We start from the raw sequence: 23,428 nt of genomic DNA on the forward strand, positions 1-23,428 counted from the left end.
ACCCCCGGGCGCCAGGGTGCATTGTGGGAAGGAGGCGGCAGCGTCCCGGGCGGGCGGGAGGTGCACAAGCGGCGGCGGCGGCGGTAAATCCTCCCGGCCGCTCACAGCACTGTGGAGCCGCGTCCCCAGCTCGGCCTCGGACCGCGGCGCCCCTCCTGCCCCTCGCGGCTTCTTGCTCGCCCGCCCCTCCCCCCCGGCGCGCCGGCCCTGCGGAGCCGGCGGGCCCGCGGGCCTGGCTCCCCTCCCCGGCCCCGACGGGCGTGCGGGCTGCCCTGAGGAGGCGGGGAGGGGAGCGCTGGGCCGGCCCGCGGGCGGGCGACGATGCCGAACTTCTGCGCCGCCCCCAACTGTACGCGGAAGAGCACGCAGTCGGACCTGGCCTTCTTCAGGTTCCCGCGGGATCCGGCCAGGTGAGCGGCGGGCGCGGAGCCGGCAGCCGGGGTCCCCCGCCACGGTGCGCGCCGCCAACCGCGGGCCCCGGAGTGAGAGGGGTGTGTGTGTAGAGGTGGCACAGCCTCGGACCCAGGTAGAGAACGAGCCGCAAGCAGTGGCGGGCGGGCGCCCGGGGACCTCGGAGCACGTGCGCCGGCGGGGGTTCTGCGCCGGGGGCACCACCTGAAATAGGCAACCAGGCGGCACGCGGGCGGGATAAGGTAGGTTCTCGCCCTGGATAGCGTGCTGTGTGACATTGGGCAAGTCGCTTTCTTCTCTGGGCTTTAGTTTCCCCACCTGTGAAAAGAGGGACTTGGCGTCTATGGTTGTGGTCACCAGCGTCCATTCTTCTTGCCACAACCCCCCGGAACAGTGTTTCCCTTCAGAGTCTGGGCACCTTCTTTGATGTCAAGTCAAGTCACTACTGCTCCCTCCTTCGGACTTGCTCCTGGTACAAATTCTGGCTCTGGCCGTTATTCCGTATCTCGCTTGGTTATGTGGAGCTAACCGGCCGGAAAGGTGGAGGTGGGGAGGGGGTGAGGAAAGTGAAACCTTCCTTGAGGTGATTGTAGCTCTGTAACTTACAGAGAGGGGATAGCATAGGGACTGTGATTGAAAGGCTGAGGAGTTTTCCTTGGCCTCTCATTTATTTAGTCATTTCAAATCAACACACCTACTGCACCTTAAGTGCTGGAAATTCACAGGTGAATAAGTGTTGCTGCCTGCAGAAAGCTCACAGCCCATTAAAGACAGACGATTGTAATATAACGTGCTGTTTATTCAACAAATACTGATTGAAGGCCTACTATGTGCTGGGCATTGTTCTGAGCACTGTGAATATACAGATGAATAATTTACAAATTCACTGCTCTTAGGGAATTTACGATTTAAAAAAGACATGTATGGATAAAAACTCTATTCATAATGCGAGATAAACCAGTGGACTTGAATAGAACCGCTAGAGCGTGAAATAGCTCACTGGTCTGGTTTCAGATTCCAGATTACAACTAATATTTAAGAAAGCTTTTTGGTGGAGTTTTGGTGTAGTATCAAAGAACATCTTTGATAAAAAAGTGTTTTTTTAAAGATTTTATTTATTGGTTTTAGAGAGAGAGAAAGGGGAGGAGCGGGAAGCATTAACTCGTAGTAGTTGCTTCACGTATGTACCTTGACCAGGCAAGCCTGGAGTTTCAAATTAGCGACCTTAGTATTCTCGGTCGACCCTTTATCCACTGTGCCACCCCAGGTTAGACAAGAACAACACAATTTTGTAGAAAAGGAGGAATATTTTAATAACCTTTTAAGCTGCATGTCAGTGTGATGCCAGATTTTCTTCATATATTCAACGAAAGCAATGTATGGCAACAAGCCCTGTCTGGTTGGCTCAGTGGTAGAGCGTCAGCCAAGCGTGCAGGAGTCCCGGGTTCGATTCCTGGCCAGGGCACACAGGAGAAGCGCCCATCTGCTTCTCCACCCCTCCCCCTCTCCTTTCTCTGTGTCTCTCTCTTCCCCTCCTGCAGCCAAGGCTCCATTGGAGCAGAGTTGGCCTTGGCGCCGAAGATGGCTCTGTGGCCTGTGCCTCAGGCACTAGAATGGCTCTGGTTGCAACAGAGCAACGCCCCGGATGGGCAGATCATCGCCCCCTGGTGGGCATGCCGGGTGGATCCCGGTCGGGCGCATGCAGGAGTCAGTCTGACTGCCTCCCCATTTCCAACTTCAGAAAAATACAAACAAAAAAAACCCCCAAAAAAACAATGTATGGCAACAGATTAAATACAGTGTGTCTGTAAAGTCATGGTGCACTTTTGACTGGTCACAGGAAAGCAACAAAAGACTATAGAAATGTGAAATCTGCACCAAATAAAAGGAAAACCCTCCCAGTTTCTGTAGGATGATGTGGCAGCATGTGCACATGGGCAAATGATGATGTAACACTGTGTATACAGCGGAGCAGCCCACGGCCATGCCAGTCAAGATGTGGATGGTACAGAGGAAAGTTCAGTGTGTTCTGTGTCTCGCTAAATTCGAATCCATGACCAAAGTGCAACGTGAATATTGGCGTGTTTATAACGAAGCACCACCACATAGGAATAACATTACTTGGTGGGATAAGCAGTTGAAGGAAACCGGTAGTTTGGTGGAGAAATCCTGTTCTGGTAGGCCATCAGTCAGTGACGAGTCTGTAGAGGCTATACGGGATAGCTACCTAAGAAACCCTAAAAAAATCGGTGCGTGAGCCCACATCAAACTGCACTGAATAGGTATGAAACTGAGAGAGTTTTCCTTTTATTTGGTGCAGATGTCACATTTCTGTGGTCTTTTGTTGCTTTCCTGTGACCAGTCAAAAGTGCACCAGGACTTTACGGACACACTGTATAAAAGCTGATGTGAAAATCTAGTTGTCTTCTATTAAGCTAGACATTAAAGAGTTTTGGAGAAATGGAAAATAGTGCCATTCTCACTAAACTAAGCATTTTCAGTAAATATTTTTTGCTTATTTTGGAAAGTATAGTTATTTTTCATTAAAATGTTATCTATATTAACATTTAATGGGATTACTGTTTTTAGAATTAATATTCAAAGTTTTTCTCAGTTTTAATTTTTATAAAGTATTGATAGATAAAAACCCACATAAACAAAATAGCTCCAATACTTTCAGAATGTAAAAGGGTCCTAGAGACAATATTAAGTTTGATAATTGCTTATATAAAATATGATTTTTTAATTTTTTTTTTTTACAGAAACAGAGGGATAGATAGGGACAGACAGATGGGAAGAGAGAGAGATGAGAAGCATCAATCATCAGTTTTTTGTTGTGACACCTTAGTTCATTGATTTCTTTCTTTAATGTGTCTTGACCGCGGGCCTTCAGCAGACTGAGTAACCCCTTGCTTGAGCCAGCGACCTTGGGTCCAAGCTGGTGAGCTTTTGCTCAAACCAGATGAGCCTGCACTCAAGCTGGCGACCTTGGGGGTCTCGAACCTGAGTCTTCCATATCCCAGTCCGACACTATCCACTGCACCACTGCCTGGTCAGGCTAAAATATGATCTTAAAGTACTTTCATATCATCTCATTTAGTCCTGTAAAAATGCTGTGAGTTATAATAATAATACTTCTCACAGCATACTTTATATTCTGTATGCTAGGCACTATTCTATATGTTTTATGTACATTATTTCATATAATACTTGTAATAACTTTTGAGATAGTCCTTGTTTTTAGTAATGCAGGCACAAAGAAGTTAGCTAATTTATTCAAAGTCCCACAGAAATATCTAAAACCCCCAGAGTAAGATAACTATATAATATTACTCAAACTTATTTGACCATAAAACCTTTTAAAATAATAGTCTTTGGAATATGGTTTTAGAAATGCTGCATATTAGTAGGAGACTATTGAAGGAAAAAATTAAAAAATAAAACTTAAAGAGTGGTCAGTATTGGTTGAGTAGTACTATGTGAGTAAGATGAGGATAGAAGGTGACCATTGGAAGGATGGAAGTTATTAATAATCTTGAGGAGTTTCAGTGGAAAAGGGATAAAGCAGAAGACTCCTTGAATCAAGGATGTGAGATAAGAAAGTAGATACAGTGAAAGTAGACTCTTAACTAGTTTTCCTATGTAGAGGATGAAGGTTAAGGAAGTTTTTAAGATGGGAGATATTAGGACATGTTCATACTGATGATAATAAACTGGTAGGATATATATAGTATGTTGAGAGACCATATACTGAGAAGTTGTTTTTGGGGATGCTTACCTACCTGGGTGTGTATATATACATACTCATACTCACACATGTATGTATACACATCTGAATCAGGAAGAGTTTCCCTCAAGAAATGACATTTGAGCTAAGATCTGAGGGCTGGTCTTTGTCTAGGCTTTTCTGTACAAAAGTGAAAAAGCAATAAGAAGAGGATACTAGGCTGAATAAACAGCATGGGGAACAGCCATAAAATAGAAATGACCACAGTGCATTCATAAAACTGAAGGTAAGACCTGTGAGGAAGGTGGGTGGTATGATATGAAGGTGGAATGGTGGGCAAGGTCCAGAATGTGCCGGGTCTTCTAAGACATATGAGGAGTTGGTTTTTTATCCTAAGAGTAGTAAGATACCACGAATGATCATAGCAGAGAAACACATTCTCAGATTGGCTTTCTAAAATACTCTGCAGCAAGGATAAAAGGGATTAGAGAAGGGCAAGAGCTCAGTTTGGAAGTAGAGGAATTTGGGGAGTCACTTCATTCTGCTAAGGGAAAAGGCTACAGAGTATGGAGTACAGGGCATAGAACAGTGACAGGGAGAGCTAGGAGTGGAGCAACATTGGTAAAAAGAATAACAGAGATAATTATAAAGTATGTAAATACTTGTATGTATGTATAAGTATATATGCATGCACATAAATATATGTATGTATGTAAAAAAGACTTATTGTGGTCGTATAGTATTTTTATAACTTAATATAAAACATATATATATATATACAGAAGATCACAAATTATAGGTGTATAGTTTATTGTGTTTTTTTTTTCCTGGCTTAAAAAAAAATATAGAATATTATTGCCATCCCACCCTGGCCAATTGGCTCAGTGGTAGAGCATCAGCCCAGCATGTGGAAGTCCCTGGTTCAGTTCCCAGTCAGGGCACACAGAAGTGACCATATGCTTTCCTACTTCTCTCCCTTCTCTCTTTCTCTCTTCTCTGTCTCTCTTTAAACAAACAAACAAACAAAACAAACAAAAAAACGAAAAGAATATTCTTACCATCCAAAACTCCTTCTTCCTGGTGGTATGATTTCACTGTCAGACTTCAAACAGATTATTTGGTTATTAAGAGAAGGGGAAGAACGAGTGTTTCATTGCTCTATGATAGACATAGAGAAAAATGCAAAAATGGTAGCCTTAGGATTTGATAAATTTTTACAGAATGAACATACCCAGGTAATGTTTGAAATATAGAACAGTACCAGCATCTCAGAAGTCTCCTTTGTGTACACTCCTTCTTGTTACCTCTCCCCAAATGTATCCACTGTTCTGACTATCATTACTATGTTGGGGGTCTCCAAGGCCACCCCCATATTCAGAGATTGACTAGGACTCATGGGACTCAGCATATAGTTGTACTCACAGCTAAGACTTACATATTATAGCAGTGTACATGGTAACAACCCACATCAAATCATAAGGGGAGAGCCTGACCTGTGGTGGCGCAGTGGATAAAGCGTCGACCTGGAAATGCTGAGGTCGCCAGTTCAAAACCCTGGGCTTGCCTGGTCAAGGCACATATGGGAGTTGATGCTTCCAGCTCCTCCCCCCTTTCTCTCTCTCTCTCTCTCTGTTTCTCTCTCTCCCTCTCTCTCTCCTCTCTAAAAATAAATAAATAAAATAAAAAAAAACCACTTTAAAAAAAAAGAAATAATCCGGAAAAAAAAATCATAAGGGGAGAAAGACACAGGTGGACGATGGAGGCATTCATTTGTAGGCTGCTTTATGTTCTCTCCCTCCATGGGAGGCAGTCACACAGAACCCACTTCTCTCAGCAATGAAAATGTAGTAACGTGTGCCATGTTTCTGTCTGGAGAAGCACATTAGAGAGCCAGTGCCTGAAGATTTTATTGGAATTGAGTCATAGATACTTTCTGCATTTGTACTGGCCATTAAATAATTGCAAATTGCCTGTTCAAGTCTCTTGCCCTTTTTACATTGAGATGTCTAGTTTATTTTTAGGAGTCTTTCATATATATTTCAGATATGAATCCATTATTGGATATATGTATTACAGATATTTCTTCCATTTTGTGGGTTGTCATTTCACTCTTAAATGGCCTCTTTTAATGAAGAAAAGTTACTAATTTTCAACTAGCTTAAATAATTTATCTTTTTCTCTTGAGTTTGTGCTCTCTGCTGCCTTTCAGAGATCTTTGTTTATTCCAGATAAAGAAGGTAGTCTCCTGTGTTGTCTTTTATTTGTTTTACCTTTCCTATCTATATCTAAAGTTCACTTGGAACTTATTTTTGAATATATGGCTTAAAAATATGGGTCAAGATTCTTTTTTTCATATGGATATTCAACTAACTCAGCACTGTTAAAAACTTGTCTATTGCTGTGCAATGGTACCTTTGTCTTAAGTATCCATAGCTCTTCATTTTGTTCCATTGTTTTATCCTGTGCCATACTACACTGTCTTAAAGCTGTATAACACATCTTAGTGTCTGGTACTGGAGGTCTTTCAGCTTTCTTTTTTCAAGATTGTTTTGACTATTCTTGATCCTTTAAATTTCTTTGTAAAAACTTTTAGAATCATCTTGTCATTTCTCTCGCACACACAAATACACACAAAAAACTTGTTGAGATTGTGATTGTATTGAATCAGTTTGTGGAAAATTGATAACTTTAGGACAGGGGTCCCCAAACTTTTTACACAGGGGGCCAGTTCACTGTCCCTCAGACCGTTGGAGGGCCGGACTATAAAAAAACTATGAACAAATTCCTATGCACGCTGCACATATCTTATTTTAAAGTAAAAAAACAAAATGGTAACAAATACAATATTTAAAATAAAGAACAACTAAATTTAAATCAACAAACTGACCAATATTTCAATGGGAACTATGCTCCTCTCACTGACCACCAATGAAAGAGGTACCCTTCCAGAAGTGCGGCGGGGGCCGGATAAATGGCCTCAGGGGGCCGCATGTGGCCCGCGGACCTTAGTTTGGGGACCCCTGCTTTAGGATTTAGCATACCAATCCATGAACTTGTATATTCTTCTATTTATTTAAGTTATTTAAAATTTTGTTTTCTATTAGAGGTCTTGCTTTAGATTTATTTCTAGATATTTCATATGGAAGACAAAAGTGTAGTGAATTTGAGTGCTCTTGGTATCAGAAAGCTGTTTCAACTTAGTTCAGAGATAATACATCACATAGGGTTCTCTGCAGGTCTTCACAGATTTAAGAATTATAAAACAAATTTAATGGGGTGGTGAACACCCAATACAATATATAGATGATGTATATAGAACTGTACATTATTAACTATTGTCACCCCAATAAATTCAATTAGAAAAAGAATCTGAAAAAAAGAAACTTAACTGTATGAGTATGGCAAATTATCTTATAGTGGGACAGATTTTATACCAAATTCTTGGGTGTGGAAACCTGAAATGCTTATAATCATAATGCACAATTGTGTAAATAGAACACATTAACCATCATTACTGTATGTAGTAATGCTTTTTGTCTGAATGAAATGCTGTACAATTTAGGTATAGTTTTAGTTGAGGTTAGATAACCAACATTTCATCATCGTTTTAAGTCACATACATATTGAGAGTGGAGGGAATTATTGTTAGCGTGTGTGGAGTGGTGAAGTGTAATGTTGAGACATAAGAAAATATACTATGATAGAATTATAAAATGAGTATGTTTTCAAATTTGTGGCACAATTCATGACATTTTATTCTTAGAAACTTGAGGAATGAGAGAAAGATCTAGCTGTAACCTTTAGCAAATTATTTAACATTTCTATGCTTTCATTTTTTCATCTGCACAAAGGGGATAATAATAGTACCCTTTTTTGGAAAGGGCTTAGAACAGTGTCTGGCTCATAATAAGTGCTTAATATTTGTTTGTCTACAGATAATGAAGCATCAAGAGGGCATAGACCTTGTCTTGTTCACTATATTCAACACCTGTGTACTAGATTGTATACTAGATTGTGCATTCATGGAGCTTGAAATCTAGTCTGTACATATCATTATAAATAATAAATCATGTTTGTAATAAGATTGTCATGGTTTCATAAGAAATTCTAGTTAATTTATAGAACATCTACTTACTAAGTTTTTACAATGACAGTGTTGCTCTCTATACTTGTTTAAATTGAAATCTTGAGGGGAATGTTAGGCTATTGGCCTTATGGTTGTGCAACTTTTTACTTCCAGCACTGGTGATTGAGTTCTCTCTGATGCTTGAAGTCCTGGGAGCCGAAAGACTTAGGTTTAAATTCTAATTTTGTTGCTGATTTTGTATATGACTCTGAGCAAATTACTTTTTTTTTAAAGCTGTGTATGTGTGTGTGTGTGTGTGAGAGAGAGAGAGAGAGAAGGAGGGAGGGAGGGAGAGAGATAGAGAAGCATGCAGGGAGTGAAGAAGGGAGAGAGATCAGAAGCATCAGCTTCTCCTGACCTGTGGTGGTGCAGTGGTTAAAGCATCGACCTGGAATGCTGAGGTTGCTGGTTCGAAACCTTGGGCTTGCCTGGTCACAGCACGTAAAGGAAGCAACTACTATGAGTTGATGCTTCCAGTTTCTTTCTCCCCCCTCCCTGTCTCTCTTCACCTCCCTCTTCCTCTCCCTCCCTCCTTCCCTCCTTCCCTCCTTCCCTATTTCCCTTCCTCCCCTCTCTCTAAAAATTAATAAATAAAATTTTAAAAAGCATCAACTTGTAGTTGTATAACTTTAGTGTTCATTGATTGCTTCTTATATGTGCCTTGACTGGGGGGCTCCAGCAGAGCCAGTGACCCCCTTGCTCAAGCCAGCTACCATAGGATCATGATGATTCCTCCCTCAAGCTGGCGACTTCAGCATACTAGGTTGACACTATCCACTGCACCACCAACGGCCAGGTAGAAGTTAGTTCTTAATCTTCTCTGTAATTGAATGTAATAAATGATATCTTAGGTTTCTTCCAGTTTTTATTTTTTTATTAATCAACTTCACTGAATTATATTCTGTTCTGTGGGTTGGGGGTGCAGGAATCCATGGTCCATAATATGTATTTGCCTTGAAACTGAATGCTGAAATTTAAGTGTTGAGCTCATACTCCATAATTGTATTTTGGCTTTATTTATAGGTGCCAGAAGTGGGTGGAGAATTGTAGGAGAGCAGACTTAGAAGATAAAACACCTGACCAACTAAATAAACATTATCGATTATGTGCCAAACACTTTGAGACCTCTATGATCTGTAGAACTGTAAGTAATAGGAGGGCGTAGTTTTTTTTGGTTTTCTCGCTCACTCACTATCTGGTTGGAAGTATAAATCTTTCCCTATTAATGTTGGAGGGATATTCTTATACCCCATCATAATTTTTTTAAAGAGGAAGACAAATTTGGAGCTGAATAGTATCTATTTTGTTCTGAAAAACATGTTGGTTTTTTTTTTTACCCCCTTTTCTGATGCCCCATTCCTACTCACCAGAGGTAGCCACTTTTAGACTTCCTGTGTAGCCTTCAGAAAATTTAGTTTATTGTAAAAGTGTATATTTATTTAAGATAAAGTTGATGTTTTTACTTGAAGCAATTTCTTTGGAGTTTTTGTGTGTGTGAAATCTTCATCAAGGAATGGAGGTCTTTGTTTTCATGTTTTGTTAGAACCAGCCCTTAATTTTTATGTGCTAGTTACAACAGGAAGCAGATCTATCCCTTTAATGTAAAAATTTCCATTAATAATTTGCAATTTCACATTAAGACCTGATCTCTCTCATTACTAACAGTGTTACTACTGTTAACTGTTAATTTGCCCAAGTCACTTCTCCTATTGGGCCCCAGTTTCTAATTAGATTAGACATGATAATTCCCGAGGCCTAAGATTTTTAACACTCTTTGTTTCTGTTACTGCTAGGATTCATAAAAGGCACACATGGGTCAGATTTTATTGAAATGGAGCAGATTTGAAAACTGAAAACTAGTCAGGAAGACAGTTTTGTTAAATAATACATAAATTCTTGTTTAGGTATAACTAATATTATCCCAGATATCGGGATGGACATAAACTTGATTTGAACATATTCTATAGTTATGCAGCACTTTATTTTGATATTTTTTTCAGATACATTTTGCAGAGGTATCAGAAAACTAAAGAATGATTGGGTTATTTTATTTCTCAAAATTAATTTAAGCAGATACTGTGAAGTCATTGGGAGGTGAGCCAATTCCGGTTCAAAAGTTTAGTTACAAATATTTGAGGGATAATTTTGACTTGCTTTGTTAAAAGGGTAATAATGATCAACTAAAATAGAGATTTTATATTTTAAAAGCCAAACTACTGTTATGTTTTTGACAGTAAGTACAAATATCCCAAATTACTATTTTAAATACATAAGCCATATATATGTTTATGTTTTTATTTTAGTAATCAATATGGTATCTTAATTAGATAATTCCAATAAGATTAATATGAGAAATTTAAAAAATAGTTCACTCATATTCTTGTTTATTCAGAGGATAGAATAGAAAGATAAGCTATTTTTGCTTTTTTAATTTTCCACACAATTCTTTGATTTTTGAATAAATTGATGCAAATATGAGAAAAATGTTACTTCTACTAATGTAGAAGACATTGCTATTAAAAGCTGGATTACCTAATATCTGTATCCAAACGTTTAAGAGTATGACTTTATTAATTTGACATTTAAAATCAAATCAGTAAACATTTGTGGCTAGTTCAGGCTAGTTCAAGAAGAGCCAGATACCTTAATTCAAAAGTTAAAGATTAACCTTTTTTTGTGTGTGTGAGAAAGAGAGAGAGGGAAGGGAGAGAGATGACTCATCAGCTTATAGTTGTGGCACCTTAGTTGTCCATTGATTGCTTCTCATGTGCCTTTTTTTTTTTGTATTTTTCCGAAGTTAGAAGTGGAGAGGTGGTCAGACAGACTCCGGCATGAGCCCAACTGGGATCCACCCGGCATGCCCACCAGGGGGTGATGCTTCCTTGCGTTCTAGCATCTGAGGTGGAGGCCATGGAGCCATCCTCAGTACCCGGGCCAACTTTTGCTCCCGTGGATCCTTGGCTGCGGGAGGGGAAGAGAGAGATAGAGAGGAAGGAGAGAGGGAAGGGTGGAGAAGCAGATGGGCACTTCTACTATGTGCCCTGACTGGGAATCAAACCTGGGACTTCCACATGCCAGGCTGATGCTGTAGTCGACCAGCTAGGGCTTTTCTCATGTGCCTTGATTGGGGGACTCCAGTTGAGCCAGTGACTCCTTGCTTAAGCCAGAGACCTTGGGCTTCAAGCTAGTGACTTTTTGGCTCAGGCTGGTGACTCTGGGATCATGTCATGTCAGTGATCTCATGCTAATCAGTGACCCTACACGCAAGCTGGTGAGCTTTTACTTAAGCCAGGTGAGTTCGTGTGCGCCCAAGTCATTGACCTCGGAGCTTTGAACCTGGGACTTCAACATCCCAGGTCGACACTTTTATCCACTGTGCCACCACCAGTCAGGCAAGATTAACTTTTAATACTGAGTTAAAATAATCATTTACATGAATTGAATATAGCCCCTTTTGGCATGCATACTTACAAATAAATATTTATAAAAAGTTGCATGTTTTTCATTCATTTATTCTGTTTTCTGTCCTGTAATATTTTTGATAGCGAATTAACTTGATTTGAATTTTAAAAATTTATTAGAATATTTTATCTCTTTTCTCCTTATTTAATCATTGGTAGGATACTAAGAGCTGACTATGTATGTTTGCCTTTTGAGATGATTGCTAAGTGGGAAAGATGAAACACTCTGGGTATTGTATAGTTTTTGCTCTATTTAGTGATTGTGTTCTGCATCAATCCCTGATTCAGACTTCTTGGTAGCACCAGGATAACTGGCTCAGCATTAGAAGCTAGGTGTCATTAAAAAATAGGTTTTCAGAGTGCTCTCTCTCTCAGTACATGCCGGCCTTCACTTCCCCACAGCTTCTGCCCCACCCCAAGTGCATTACCTTTGCCCTTCCCTCTCCTAAGCTCCCAAGGACTTTTCTTTTGCTTCTGTAACTTGTTTCCTGAGCCTACACAGCCCAGCTAGCTCACTTCTACCTCTGTAACTTTCTAAATGAACTTTAAAAAAATCAAATTTTTCTTTGTGTTTTCTATGAGGCATAGGATTGATTAGAAAATATTAACTCTAAAAATAGAAATTCTTCCCAGATGTGTTTTAACAACTCTGGATAAAACCTAAAGTAGTGTGTTTTCTTTAGTTATATGGAAGTTAGGGATGTTGACACTCCATGAAGTTGAAAATCCATAAAACTTGGACTCTCCAAAAACTTAACTTCTAAAATAGCCTACTGTTGACAGAATCCTTTTTGATAACATAAACAGTCAATTGACACATATTTTGTGTGTTTTATGTATTATGTACTGCATTCTTACAATAAAGTAAGCTAGAGAAAATAAAATGTTATTTAAAAAATCATGAGAAAATACATTTACAGTATTTCTCGAAAAAATCCACATATGTAAGTAAGTGTACCCGTGCGGTTCAGTTTGGTGGTGTTCAAGGGTAAACTGTAATTTTCCTTCATGTCTTTCTAACCTTCCTTCCCTGGGTGAAAAAAATATAGACATTGTTATTTTTGTTTAGCATATATTTTGACCAGGTTTTAATAATCAAGTTTGAAACAATCACTTCTCTGGAGAAAGCTTTTAAAAATAAAGCATAGAGTGTGAGAGGGGAGTAAAGAAGGACAAGTATGTGGTAATGGAGAGTGATATGACTTTGGGTGATGGGTACACAACATAACATTTCAAATGCTATAGAGATGTTTATCTAAAACCTGTATACTTTTATTGACCCATGTCGCCCCGTTAAATTTAATTTTCTAAAAAACAAAAAAACCAAGCATGGTTTGTCTATCAGTGCAAATTTGGGAAGAATTTAATGGCACAACTTTTTTGGATGAGCTGGGGGTGATATAGTATCTACTATTTATCTGCTTCTCTGCTTTTTTTTATTGATTTTTAGGAGGGGGGGAGAGAAACATTGTTTTATTGTTCCAGTTATTTATGCATTTACTGGTTTATTCTTGTATGTGCCCTGACCAGAAATTGAACCCACAATCGTGGGGTACTGAGATGACACTAACCAACTGAGCTACCTGGCCAGGGCAACTATTCTACCTCTTAAAAAACTTCTTGTCTCTACTTGACTTCCTCTGGGCTGGCTGTGGAAACTGTCACCATCTAAGAACACATCTAGCTGTTAGCCAGATTGGATTGGATTAACAGGAATTAGGATAGAGCATAGACATCTTTCAATGACAAGAACATTAGAATTAGAATGGGATTTAGAAATACCTGTACCTAGTTCAGTGTTTGCAAAAATGTGTTCATGTATATCTCTTGTGATATGAGTGATTTCAGGTGGCAAATGAATCAATTTTTAATTTAGAAGTTTTATAAAATGTGTTAAAAAAAAATCTCACCAGACCATTATTTTGTAGTTTTTATTGCTTAGTGTAGTGTTAACTAAAAAAGTGAGTGGATTGTTTAAAAGTACAGGTGGTATAACTGTATGGCAAGAATTATTATCATTAGTATGAGAATAACTTCATTTTGGGGAAATATTGATCTAATTTAATACTTGAAGTTCATTCAGTTGAGGAACTGAGGTCCAAAAAGTGAAAGTATTTGACTAGGGTTCTTACAGTGAGTCACTGGTAGAGTTTGGACTAGTTTCTAGGTCTCATGTTTCCTAGTTCCATATTATTTCATTGTGTCTTGATACTTCTCAGAAATAATAGCAAAAGTGGATTGAAAAGCAGGTAAGGGAGGGAAGAATTATTATAGAGCATAGAAGAGGATAAATTATTTACAAAAACTGTGCCTGCTGTTGATTTGGGTCGGCTCGTGGAAAGGCAGAAAAGATAAAGTACTGTAGCTGGGAATCTGGTTAAAAATACATATGCAAAATGCAAATACAATTTATTTTTTATACCTATTATTATTAGTTCAGTTCTTTTATTTATAATAGTAAGATTGCCAAAAGGGCAAATACAGAAAATGTTAGAAATAATAAGCTGATCTGGATTGACACCATCAATTCTTCAAGTCTCTCTCTAGAGTTTGAAGGAATACGGGGGAAATCATTAACATAGAATTTTATTTATGTGTAATACATTCTTAAGGACTAGCTCTGAATTAACACATTTTTCTTTTTCAGAGTCCTTATAGGACAGTTCTTCGAGATAATGCAATACCAACAATATTTGATCTTACCAGTCATTTGAACAATCCACATAGTAGACACAGAAAACGAATAAAAGAATTGGTATGTCAATGTGCTTTTCACTCCCACCCCCCAAGTATACTGTGAAATCACATAGATGTATTCATGTTAAAAGTGAACCAAGTTGCTCTCTATTTCAAAGGTCCCAATACAGGAAATGCATGCTGTGTTTATTATTTAAGTAGCCAGAATGTAAAATAATTACCGTATTTTTCGCTCCATAAGATGCACTGTTTTTCCCTCAAAAGTGGAGGGGAAAATGCCTGTGTGTCTTATGGAGTGAAAAATAAGGTATTTTATTAAATATTTTAACACACCATTTGGTTCAGAATATATTTTTCTTACTTTCTTCCTTAAAACCCTAGGTGTGTCTTATGGTCAGGTGCATCTTATGGAGTGAAAAATACGGTAGTTATTTTTAAATTGGAAAATCTCTCTCAAATTTAGCCAGTTGATACTCATTGACTTGGGTCAATGTGTTTACAGGCTGCTAGCTCATTCTCTTCCTGGGAAGGGAAAAAAACAAAACAAAAAACCCACTACCTTTTCTTTTACAGTAAAGAAAGTGGAACTGAGATATTCCAGAATTCAGCACAAATGGATACAGAAAGGAAAAGTATAAAAGTTAAGACATGAATAGTTTTGCCTAGAGATAAAAGGTCTTATTGCTGTTAGCTACCGGCAAGGTTTAGAAAGAGCGTCTAAATCTGTATATAGTGTCATTTATGCATGTTTTTACATTCCTTTGATATCCTTTAGTTCTGATGATCGAAACCTACCTGCTTTTTGTTGACCTTAGGCCAACAAAATTAAATTACTCAGACTCAGTCCATGGCTTTCTCTTATCATTACCACCAGCAAAGCCCTTATTTTGTTATTTTTTCTTCTTCCACTATTACCTTTCCACCCTTCACTGTTGGTGCCCATGCTAGTGTCTTTAATATACAATGTGTCATTTCAGTCTACCTAGTATGTGCTTTTGTAAGATAACATTTATGTGATTTTCCTCTATGTTTACCTTTCATATTTAGATCTTTAATCCATTTAGAGTTGTATGTATGGTATCCAGTAGAGATCTAATTTTATTTTCCTCCTTATAGAGAAAACCAGTTTTCCCAACCTGGTCTATTAATCCATCCTTTCTTTTGCTGGTATGACCTTCCACCTCAGTCATATACAAGTTTACATATATGCATATGCAGGGCCGTTTCTGGGAGTCCTCTGTCCTTTTGGAATATTTATTTGCAGGTATACCACACTGATTTTATTACTGTGGCTTTAAAGTATATCGTGCATATAGGGCAGTTTCTTAGCTCTCTTTTTTCAAAATTGTGGTCCTAGCCATAAATAGGATAAAAAAACCACACACACAAAATAAAATGGCTAAAAAGTAACAAAAATCACTAACAAAACTAAATATCAGTTCTTTGAAAAGACTTACTAAAATACTTTTAGGAATGCAGTAAAAAAATTGAAAAAATTTTTAGGGATTTTGTTCTAGTTCTATAAAAGAAAATATGCACATTCTTCCTTAGATGACTTTCTGAAGACATGGTTTTTGTTGGTATCGATTGTGTATTCTGGATGAGATTGTTTCCAGCAGCTTTGAAGACCCTTTTTTATTAATACTAATAGTCTACGGGTTTTCTATGTAGTTGATTATATCATCTACAAAGAAGGACAGATTTATCTCTTGTTCCAATTTATAATTGTAATTGTTTTCTGTTGTCTGTTTATTGTTTAGTTAAGATCTCTGCTACTGTGTTGAACAGTCCAGTAACATCACACCTGGTATACTTTCCTTGTTCCATTAAGTCTGATGTTTGCTATTGGTATTAAGATAGTTTTTGTCAAGCTAAGACAATCTTCATTCCTTTCTAGTACTCATTTTCAGAGTTTTTGTCTTAACTTGTTGAATTTATTAAATGCATCTATTCAGTAGAAAAGTTCACGATTTTTTTTTCATTTTTTAATGTAGTAAATAGACATTAATGGGTTTTCTTATGTTGAACCATCTTTACATTCCCCTGCTCAACCCTACCTGGTTGCAATATATCTGTTTTTATACAGTATTGGAATTAGTTGGTCAATATTTTATTTAGGATTTTTCATTTGTAAGTTTGGCCTGTAATTTTTTTTATGTAATTCTTTTATCCAGTTATGATACCAAGGTTCTGTTAGCCTCATAAAATGAGTTGGAAAGCTTTTCTTTTATTTTTAGAACAACTTATATAGGTTTTCTGCAAAGTTAGATTGAAATGTGATAAACCATCAGAGGGCTTGGGTGGATGAGGAAATATTTTGATTGCCATTTCAGTTTATTTATTGGTTTTCTCTTCTGTGTGTTTCATATGTTGCCACAAGTTTATGAACTTCATCTAGGATTTGGAATGCTTGCCAAATAATCCTAAAATTATTTTAATAGTCTTCAAGAAAATGATGGTTAGTTTTATCAGTGATTACAATACTAGTGAGTTACTTTATTGGTTTCTTGAGTTGAGAGATTTACTTTTTTTCTTTTTCTAGCTCTTGAATATTTAGCTATTTATGTGTATTCTAAGTTATAAATGTCTCTAAGTAGGTTTTTGCTATATCTCATGTTTTAGACATGTAGTGCTTTCCTTGGTCAGCTTTGAGTATTTTGTAATTTCCCTTATTTCTTTAACATAGTATAATTCTTGTTTTTATGCCTGACCAGGCGGTGGCACAGTGGATAGAGCGTCAGACTGGGATGCAGAGGACCCAGATTCAAGACCCCAAGGTCGCCAGCTTGAGCACGGGCTCATCTGGTTTGAGCAAAAAAGCTCACCAGCTTGGACCCAAGGTCACTGGCTTGAGCAAGGGGTTACTCAGTCTGCTCTAGCCCCACAGTCAAGGCACATATGAGAAAGCAATCAATGAACAACTAAGGTGTCGCAACGAAAAGCTAATGATTGATGCTTCTCATCTCTCTCCGTTCCTGTCTTTCCCTCTCTCTGTTTCTCTCTCTGTTAAAAAAGAAAAGAAAAAAAAAATCTTGTTTTTAGTTTCTAGATATGGGTTTATTTTTAAAACCATTTTGTATATTTTATATCAGATGTTATTAGGTGATACATAGAGTATGAATACAGTCTATGTGATGCTGATTCTTTCTAGTTTTTTGCATTCATTATTGCTGTTGAAGTCTTTGCCAGCCTGATTCTTTCTTTCTTTTCTTTTTTTTAAGTGAGAGGCAGGGAGGCAGAGAGACAAACTACTACATGTACCCCAGACCAGGATCCACCCAGCAAGCCCCCTATGGGGTAATGCTCTGCCCATGTGGCACCATTGCTTCATTGCTCTGCAGCGAGCTGTTAGCACCTGAGGTGAAACCATGGAGCCATCCTCAGTGCCCCAGACTAACTTGCTCCAACTGAGCCACTGGCTTTGAGAGAGCGAGAGAGAGAGAAAGGGGAGGGAGAGGGATGGAGAAGCAGATGGTTGCTTCTTCTCTATGTCTTGACCAGGAATTGAACCCAGAACTGCCACACGCCAAGCCAACACTACCACTGAGCCAACCAGGCAGGGTCTGATTCTTGATTATTTTTAGGTGATCTACCTTTTCTCCCTCAAAATCTTCAGGTTATATATTTGTATATATTTTTGACATTTTAGTTTTGCTAAACTATATCTAGATGTGAGGTTTTTTTCTTATCTAGACTTAAACATTTTTAAGTTCTGAGAAATCCTCAGTTGTTATTTCTTTATGCTTTTCTTTTTAAATTGGTTTGAGGGAAAGAGGGAGGAAGAGAGAGAGAGAAAGGAACATTGATTTGTTGTTCTGCTTATTTGTGCATTCATTGGTTGATTCTTGTATGTGCCCTGACAGGAATTGAACCTGCAGTCTTGGCCTATTAGGACAGTGCTTTAATCAATTGAGCTACCTGGCGAGGGCCTTCTTGCTTCACCTCTATTTGTTTGTTTTTCTGGGACTTCTCATAGATGAATGCTGATACTACACAATGCCGAATACTTTAAGTCAGCTTTCTCCTTAGTATTGTATGTGTACCAAGGGTGAGGAGCTCAGCACTTCCTGTCCTGTAGCTATTACTTCCCTGTAGTCTGCCCCCCAGGGAACCTCAAATACCTTACAGCAGGCACACTGTTCCAGACCTGCCATCCTCCTAACTGTAGTCCACAGGCTAAGGAGGGATAGTTTCAGGCTGGCTAGCCTGCTGACATTTCTTCATATCAGTATCATATCCAGTGCTGCCCAGCAGGTACCCTACTGTCTCCAGCTGCCACTTGGTGCCGCTGTTTTCTGCCCTGGAATAATAATGAGGTGGTAGTAGGTTAGAGGAAGAGATCTGATTGTTGTAGTGGGTTAGTGGAAGAGAAAAAGACACAACTGGAAAGTTGCCACCTATGCTGTGTGCATTCATTTCTTTTCCATATTGCCACTGTGTCACTTCTCCTTCCCAGGGGTTTGTCATAGCTCTTGTAGTAGGTTGTAGAATCTAGCAATTCTCTCTTATGTATCAACCCCCTAAGTTAGAGTTGGGGGTGGGGCGTGATTTGTGTCCCTTTGGATTTAATCTCAAGTGCTATGGTATAATTTCATGCCTTTTATGAGCCAATAAACACTTATAACCCAAACTTATGATGACTTAGGTATAAAGTAAGTTAAATGATATAGTCCTTCCCCTCTAGTATTTTATTATACGCTTGGAGTCATTAGCAAATTAAATTTTCTGGTTTTCTCATCATCTCTATTTGAAGAATGTATGTCATACAAAGAATTTATGCTCTTAAAAGAATTAAATTTGACTCCAAATATACTTTTTACTTCTGCGTCTCATGATATACTGGAGTTAGTTTCTTAAAGCTTTTTTCCTCTTGTCATTTAGAGTGAAGATGAAATCAGGACACTGAAACAGAAAAAAAGTAAGTGCTAGTGTTAATGACTCAACTTCTGAAGGCCTTTTTAAAAGGCCTTGAGCTGGATAAAGACAAATAATATGTTTTATGTCCAAAACCCACTGTAAGAATGATGTAAGAGTATGGTAAGCATTGTCCTGTGGCTTGGAATGCTTTGTGCAACTGAAACCTTAGTTTATCTTTGTTGAGTGCCACTATGCCATACACTTTGCCCACTAGCTGCTCTCAGTGTAATGGGGGTGGCAGGCACACAGATAGTGTCCCAGTATAGTGAAGGAAATGTAGCAATAAGGACAGAAGTGGAATCTCTCTATTCAATGTGTAATTGTTTAGGCATAAATGCTGTGGGAATACTTAGCCTTATTGAGGGTAGGAGTCCAATATTACTGCAGGTATTGATGCCTGAGCCATGTCACTAAAGGATAAAGGATAAAAATTATTTTTGTTCTAATCGGTTATTACCATTACTCCTCCTTCTATTATTAACATAACTTTTTATTGAGTGCTTACTGTGCCAAGTCATTATTCTAAGTACCTTACTTTGTATCATCAATTCATTTAATTCTCATAGTAGCCCTAAAGTAACTACTATTATTTCCCCCTTTTATAGATGAGGAGACATGGACTCAGGCAAAGAAAGGAGGGAATGTTATTCTGTACAGAAGTAGAGTGGCTTGAAACATGGTGCTAGATTTGGGAACTACATTCATTTTGTTGTTGGAGTTTCTAATAACCTGTGATGGTTAGACATGAACCCAGAGGGGACCACAGTGGCCAGGATTTGCAGGGTTATGCATATGACTGTGGGCAGAACACTTAACTACCAGGCCTTAGTTTTCTCATTCAAATATGAAGAAATTAAGCTAAGATTTCTAATATTTTATTATTAACCCTGAAAATTGCATGACTATACTCTATATTATATTGGTTTTATAGGTTTCTTATCTCCCATATAAAAGTATAGATTTAATGGTTTGATAGAAACAGCATCAGCATGGACCTCGGAGCCAGACAAGCTTGGATTTAACTTTCACCTCCATCTTTCTAACTGCATCTGTGACCTTGAGCAGTTATTTACTGTCATTTGTCAAATGGAGTTGTTACCACCTTCCTGTAGAGGAAGTAATTGGATACATATAGAATGTTAACACTGTACCTCATAAGTATTCTCTTCTTTTGTTCTGAGGGTATGGACTATCTAATTACTCTATATGTGATGTGCCTTGTGGTTAAGTTGATAAGAAATTGTTCCTCTGTTACAAGAGCATTTACATGTAGTAGCATGTATGATTAAATTATCTGTTCAGAGTTTGTCTCATCCACTATAGTGTGTCTTATTTTAATCTTGACCCTAATCTGTGGTCCAGTAGATGCTCTGTGAACATTGAATAAATGAGTTTGTAGATTTTAAATGTTTAACCGATCAAGAATGTATTGTTTTTTTGTTTGTATGGTTCCTCATAAGTCTGTTTATAAAATCTGTTTTCCAGTTGACGAAACTTCTGAACAGGAACAAAAACATAAAGAAATAAACAACAGCAATGCTCAGAATCCCAGTGCAGAAGAAGGGGTTGAGGAACAGGATGAAGATGTTTTACCTTTAACCCTTGAAGAAAAAGAAAACAAAGAATACTTAAAATCTTTATTTGAAATTTTGATTCTTATGGGAAAACAAAACATACCTCTAGATGGACATGAAGCTGATGAAATCCCAGAAGGTCTCTTTACTCCTGATAACTTTCAAGCGCTGCTGGAGTGCCGGATAAATTCTGGTGAAGAGGTTCTGAGAAAGCGCTTTGAGACAACAGCAGTCAACACATTGTTCTGTTCTAAAACACAGCAGAAACAGATGCTAGAGATCTGTGAGAGCTGCATTCGGGAAGAAACTCTGAGGGAAGTGAGAGACTCTCACTTCTTTTCAATTATCACTGACGAGGTAGTGGACATAGCAGGGGAAGAGCACTTGCCTGTGCTGGTGAGGTTTGTTGATGAAGCTCATAACCTGAGAGAGGAATTTGTGGGCTTCTTGCCTTATGAAGCTGATGCCGAAATTTTGGCTATGAAATTTCACACTACGATAACTGAGAAGTGGGGATTAAACATGGAATATTGTCGAGGCCAGGCTTACATTGTATCCAGTGGATTTTCTTCCAAAATGAAAGTTGTTGCTTCTAGACTTTTAGAGAAATATCCCCAAGCTGTCTATACACTCTGCTCTTCCTGTGCCTTAAATATGTGGTTGGCAAAATCAGTGCCTGTTATGGGAGTGTCTGTTGCATTAGGAATAATTGAGGAAGTTTGTTCTTTTTTCCATCGATCACCACAACTGCTTTTAGAGCTTGACAGTGTAATTTCTGCCCTCTTTCATAACAATGAAGAAAAGGGTAAAGAACTAAAAGAAATTTGCCATTCTCAGTGGACAGGCAGGCATGATGCTTTTGAAATTTTAGTAGACCTCCTACAAGCACTTGTTTTATGTTTAGATAGTATAAATAATGACACAAATATTAGATGGAATAACTGTATAGCAGGCCGAGCATTTGTACTCTGTAGTGCAGTAACAGATTTTGATTTTATCGTTACTATTGTCGTTCTTAAAAATGTTCTATCTTTTACAAGAGCCTTTGGGAAAAATCTCCAGGGACAAACTTCTGATGTCTTCTTTGCAGCCAGTAGCCTGACTGCAGTGCTGCATTCACTAAATGAAGTGATGGAAAATATTGAAGTGTATCATGAATTTTGGTTTGAGGAAGCCACCAATTTGGCAACCAAACTTGATATTCAAATGAAGCTCCCTGGGAAATTCCGCAGGGCTCAGCAAGGGAACTTGGAATCTCAGATGAGTTCTGAGAGTTACTATAAAGAAGCTCTAAGTGTTCCAACAGTGGAACATATTATCCAGGAACTGAAAGATATTTTCTCAGAACAGCACCTCAAAGCTCTCAAATGCTTATCTTTGGTACCCTCTGTCATGGGACAGCTCAAATTCAATACATCGGAGGAGCACCATGCTGACATGTACAGAAGCGACTTACCCAATCCTGATACCCTCTCAGCTGAGCTGCACTGTTGGAGAATCAAGTGGAAACACAGAGGGAAAGATATAGAGCTTCCATCCACCATTTATGAAGCCCTCCACCTGCCAGACATCAAGTTTTTTCCTAATGTTTATGCATTGCTGAAGGTCCTATGTATTCTTCCTGTGATGAAGATTGAGAATGAACGCCATGAAAATGGGCGAAAGCGTCTCAAAGCCTACCTGAGGAATACTTTGACAGACCAAAGGTCAAGTAACTTAGCTTTGCTTAACATAAATTTTGATATAAAACATGATTTGGATTTAATGGTGGACACATATATCAAACTCTATACAGCTAAATCAGAGCTTCCTACAGATAATTCCGAAACCATTGAAAATACCTGAGAGACTTTCAAGATACAGTTTCTCTTATATTTGACACTGAAAAAAATCTGTAAGAAATTTGAAAACATCTTATAGAAAAGCTATAAGGTGTATGTAGGCCACTTAATCACTGAATCTCTTGAGTACATTAGCCATTGATAATATGCCTGTTTAAATGGCCCCTGTTTGAACTCTCATGCTTTGGAGAACTAACTTCCTTCAGAAGACAGCATCAAAAGTGCCATGTGGCACTTCTGTGTGATCTCTGCTGATGGCACTTTGGAATTGTTTTAGTTAAGTCATTTTAGACATAACATTTATTATCACTGTAGATCCAGTTGTTGGGTATTGAGTTATCAGTTCTTTGAAGAAATAAATTTTGAGAAGGTGTGAGAGAAAAGAATACATTTTATGAAATCTTAACAATGACGCTTACGACTAACCTTTGAATAGCAGGAGTTTTAAGTATGCTATTAAAAATCTGTGATGGACAGTTAAGGGAATTACCAGACAATGAAAGAAACATGAGCTTGCCAAGCAAGGATTTCAGTGTAAATTTTGTCTTTATTCAATGATCTTAAAGGATCGCGTTACTGTTAAAGTTTGAATGGAAGAACCTGCCATTGTTGTTGCACATCTGGTGGTTGCTGTTTACATTCCTTTGTTGAGCCTATTATCCTCATAAGCTTTT

The 23,428-nt window shown here is 38.4% G+C and overlaps 1 protein-coding gene across 4 annotated transcripts; it reads left to right on the forward strand.

The window, feature by feature from the left end:
- On the forward strand, positions 1-23,116 carry THAP12 (THAP domain containing 12). 4 transcript variants are annotated; one of them, XM_066249840.1, is made up of 5 exons: positions 2-410; positions 9,288-9,408; positions 14,373-14,480; positions 19,304-19,340; positions 20,825-23,116. In XM_066249840.1, the coding sequence occupies exons 1-5, from the start codon at positions 322-324 to the stop codon at positions 22,756-22,758; spliced, it is 2,289 nt and encodes a 762-aa protein (XP_066105937.1). In that variant the 5' UTR covers positions 2-321; the 3' UTR covers positions 22,759-23,116. The 4 variants fall into 4 exon arrangements, with proteins under 4 accessions (XP_066105945.1, XP_066105937.1, XP_066105962.1 ...); XM_066249865.1 differs by having other exon boundaries at positions 407-526; XM_066249857.1 differs by lacking the exon at positions 2-410 and adding an exon at positions 531-653.
- The last annotated feature ends 312 nt before the right edge of the window (positions 23,117-23,428 follow it).

Source organism: Saccopteryx bilineata, chromosome 1, assembly GCF_036850765.1.
Source record: "Saccopteryx bilineata isolate mSacBil1 chromosome 1, mSacBil1_pri_phased_curated, whole genome shotgun sequence".
Lineage (NCBI taxonomy): Eukaryota > Metazoa > Chordata > Mammalia > Chiroptera > Emballonuridae > Saccopteryx > Saccopteryx bilineata.

What these genes read in the sequence shown, in the direction of transcription:
- THAP12 (XM_066249840.1), top strand. Translation starts at nt 322, where the DNA reads ATGCCGAACTTCTGCGCCGCCCCCAACTGTACGCGGAAGAGCACGCAG. An exon ending in TTCCCGCGGGATCCGGCCAG is followed by an intron (nt 411 to 9,287) that starts GTGAGCGGCGGG and finishes CTTTATTTATAG; the next exon opens with GTGCCAGAAGTGGGTGGAGA. An exon ending in GACACTGAAACAGAAAAAAA is followed by an intron (nt 19,341 to 20,824) that starts GTAAGTGCTAGT and finishes TCTGTTTTCCAG; the next exon opens with TTGACGAAACTTCTGAACAG.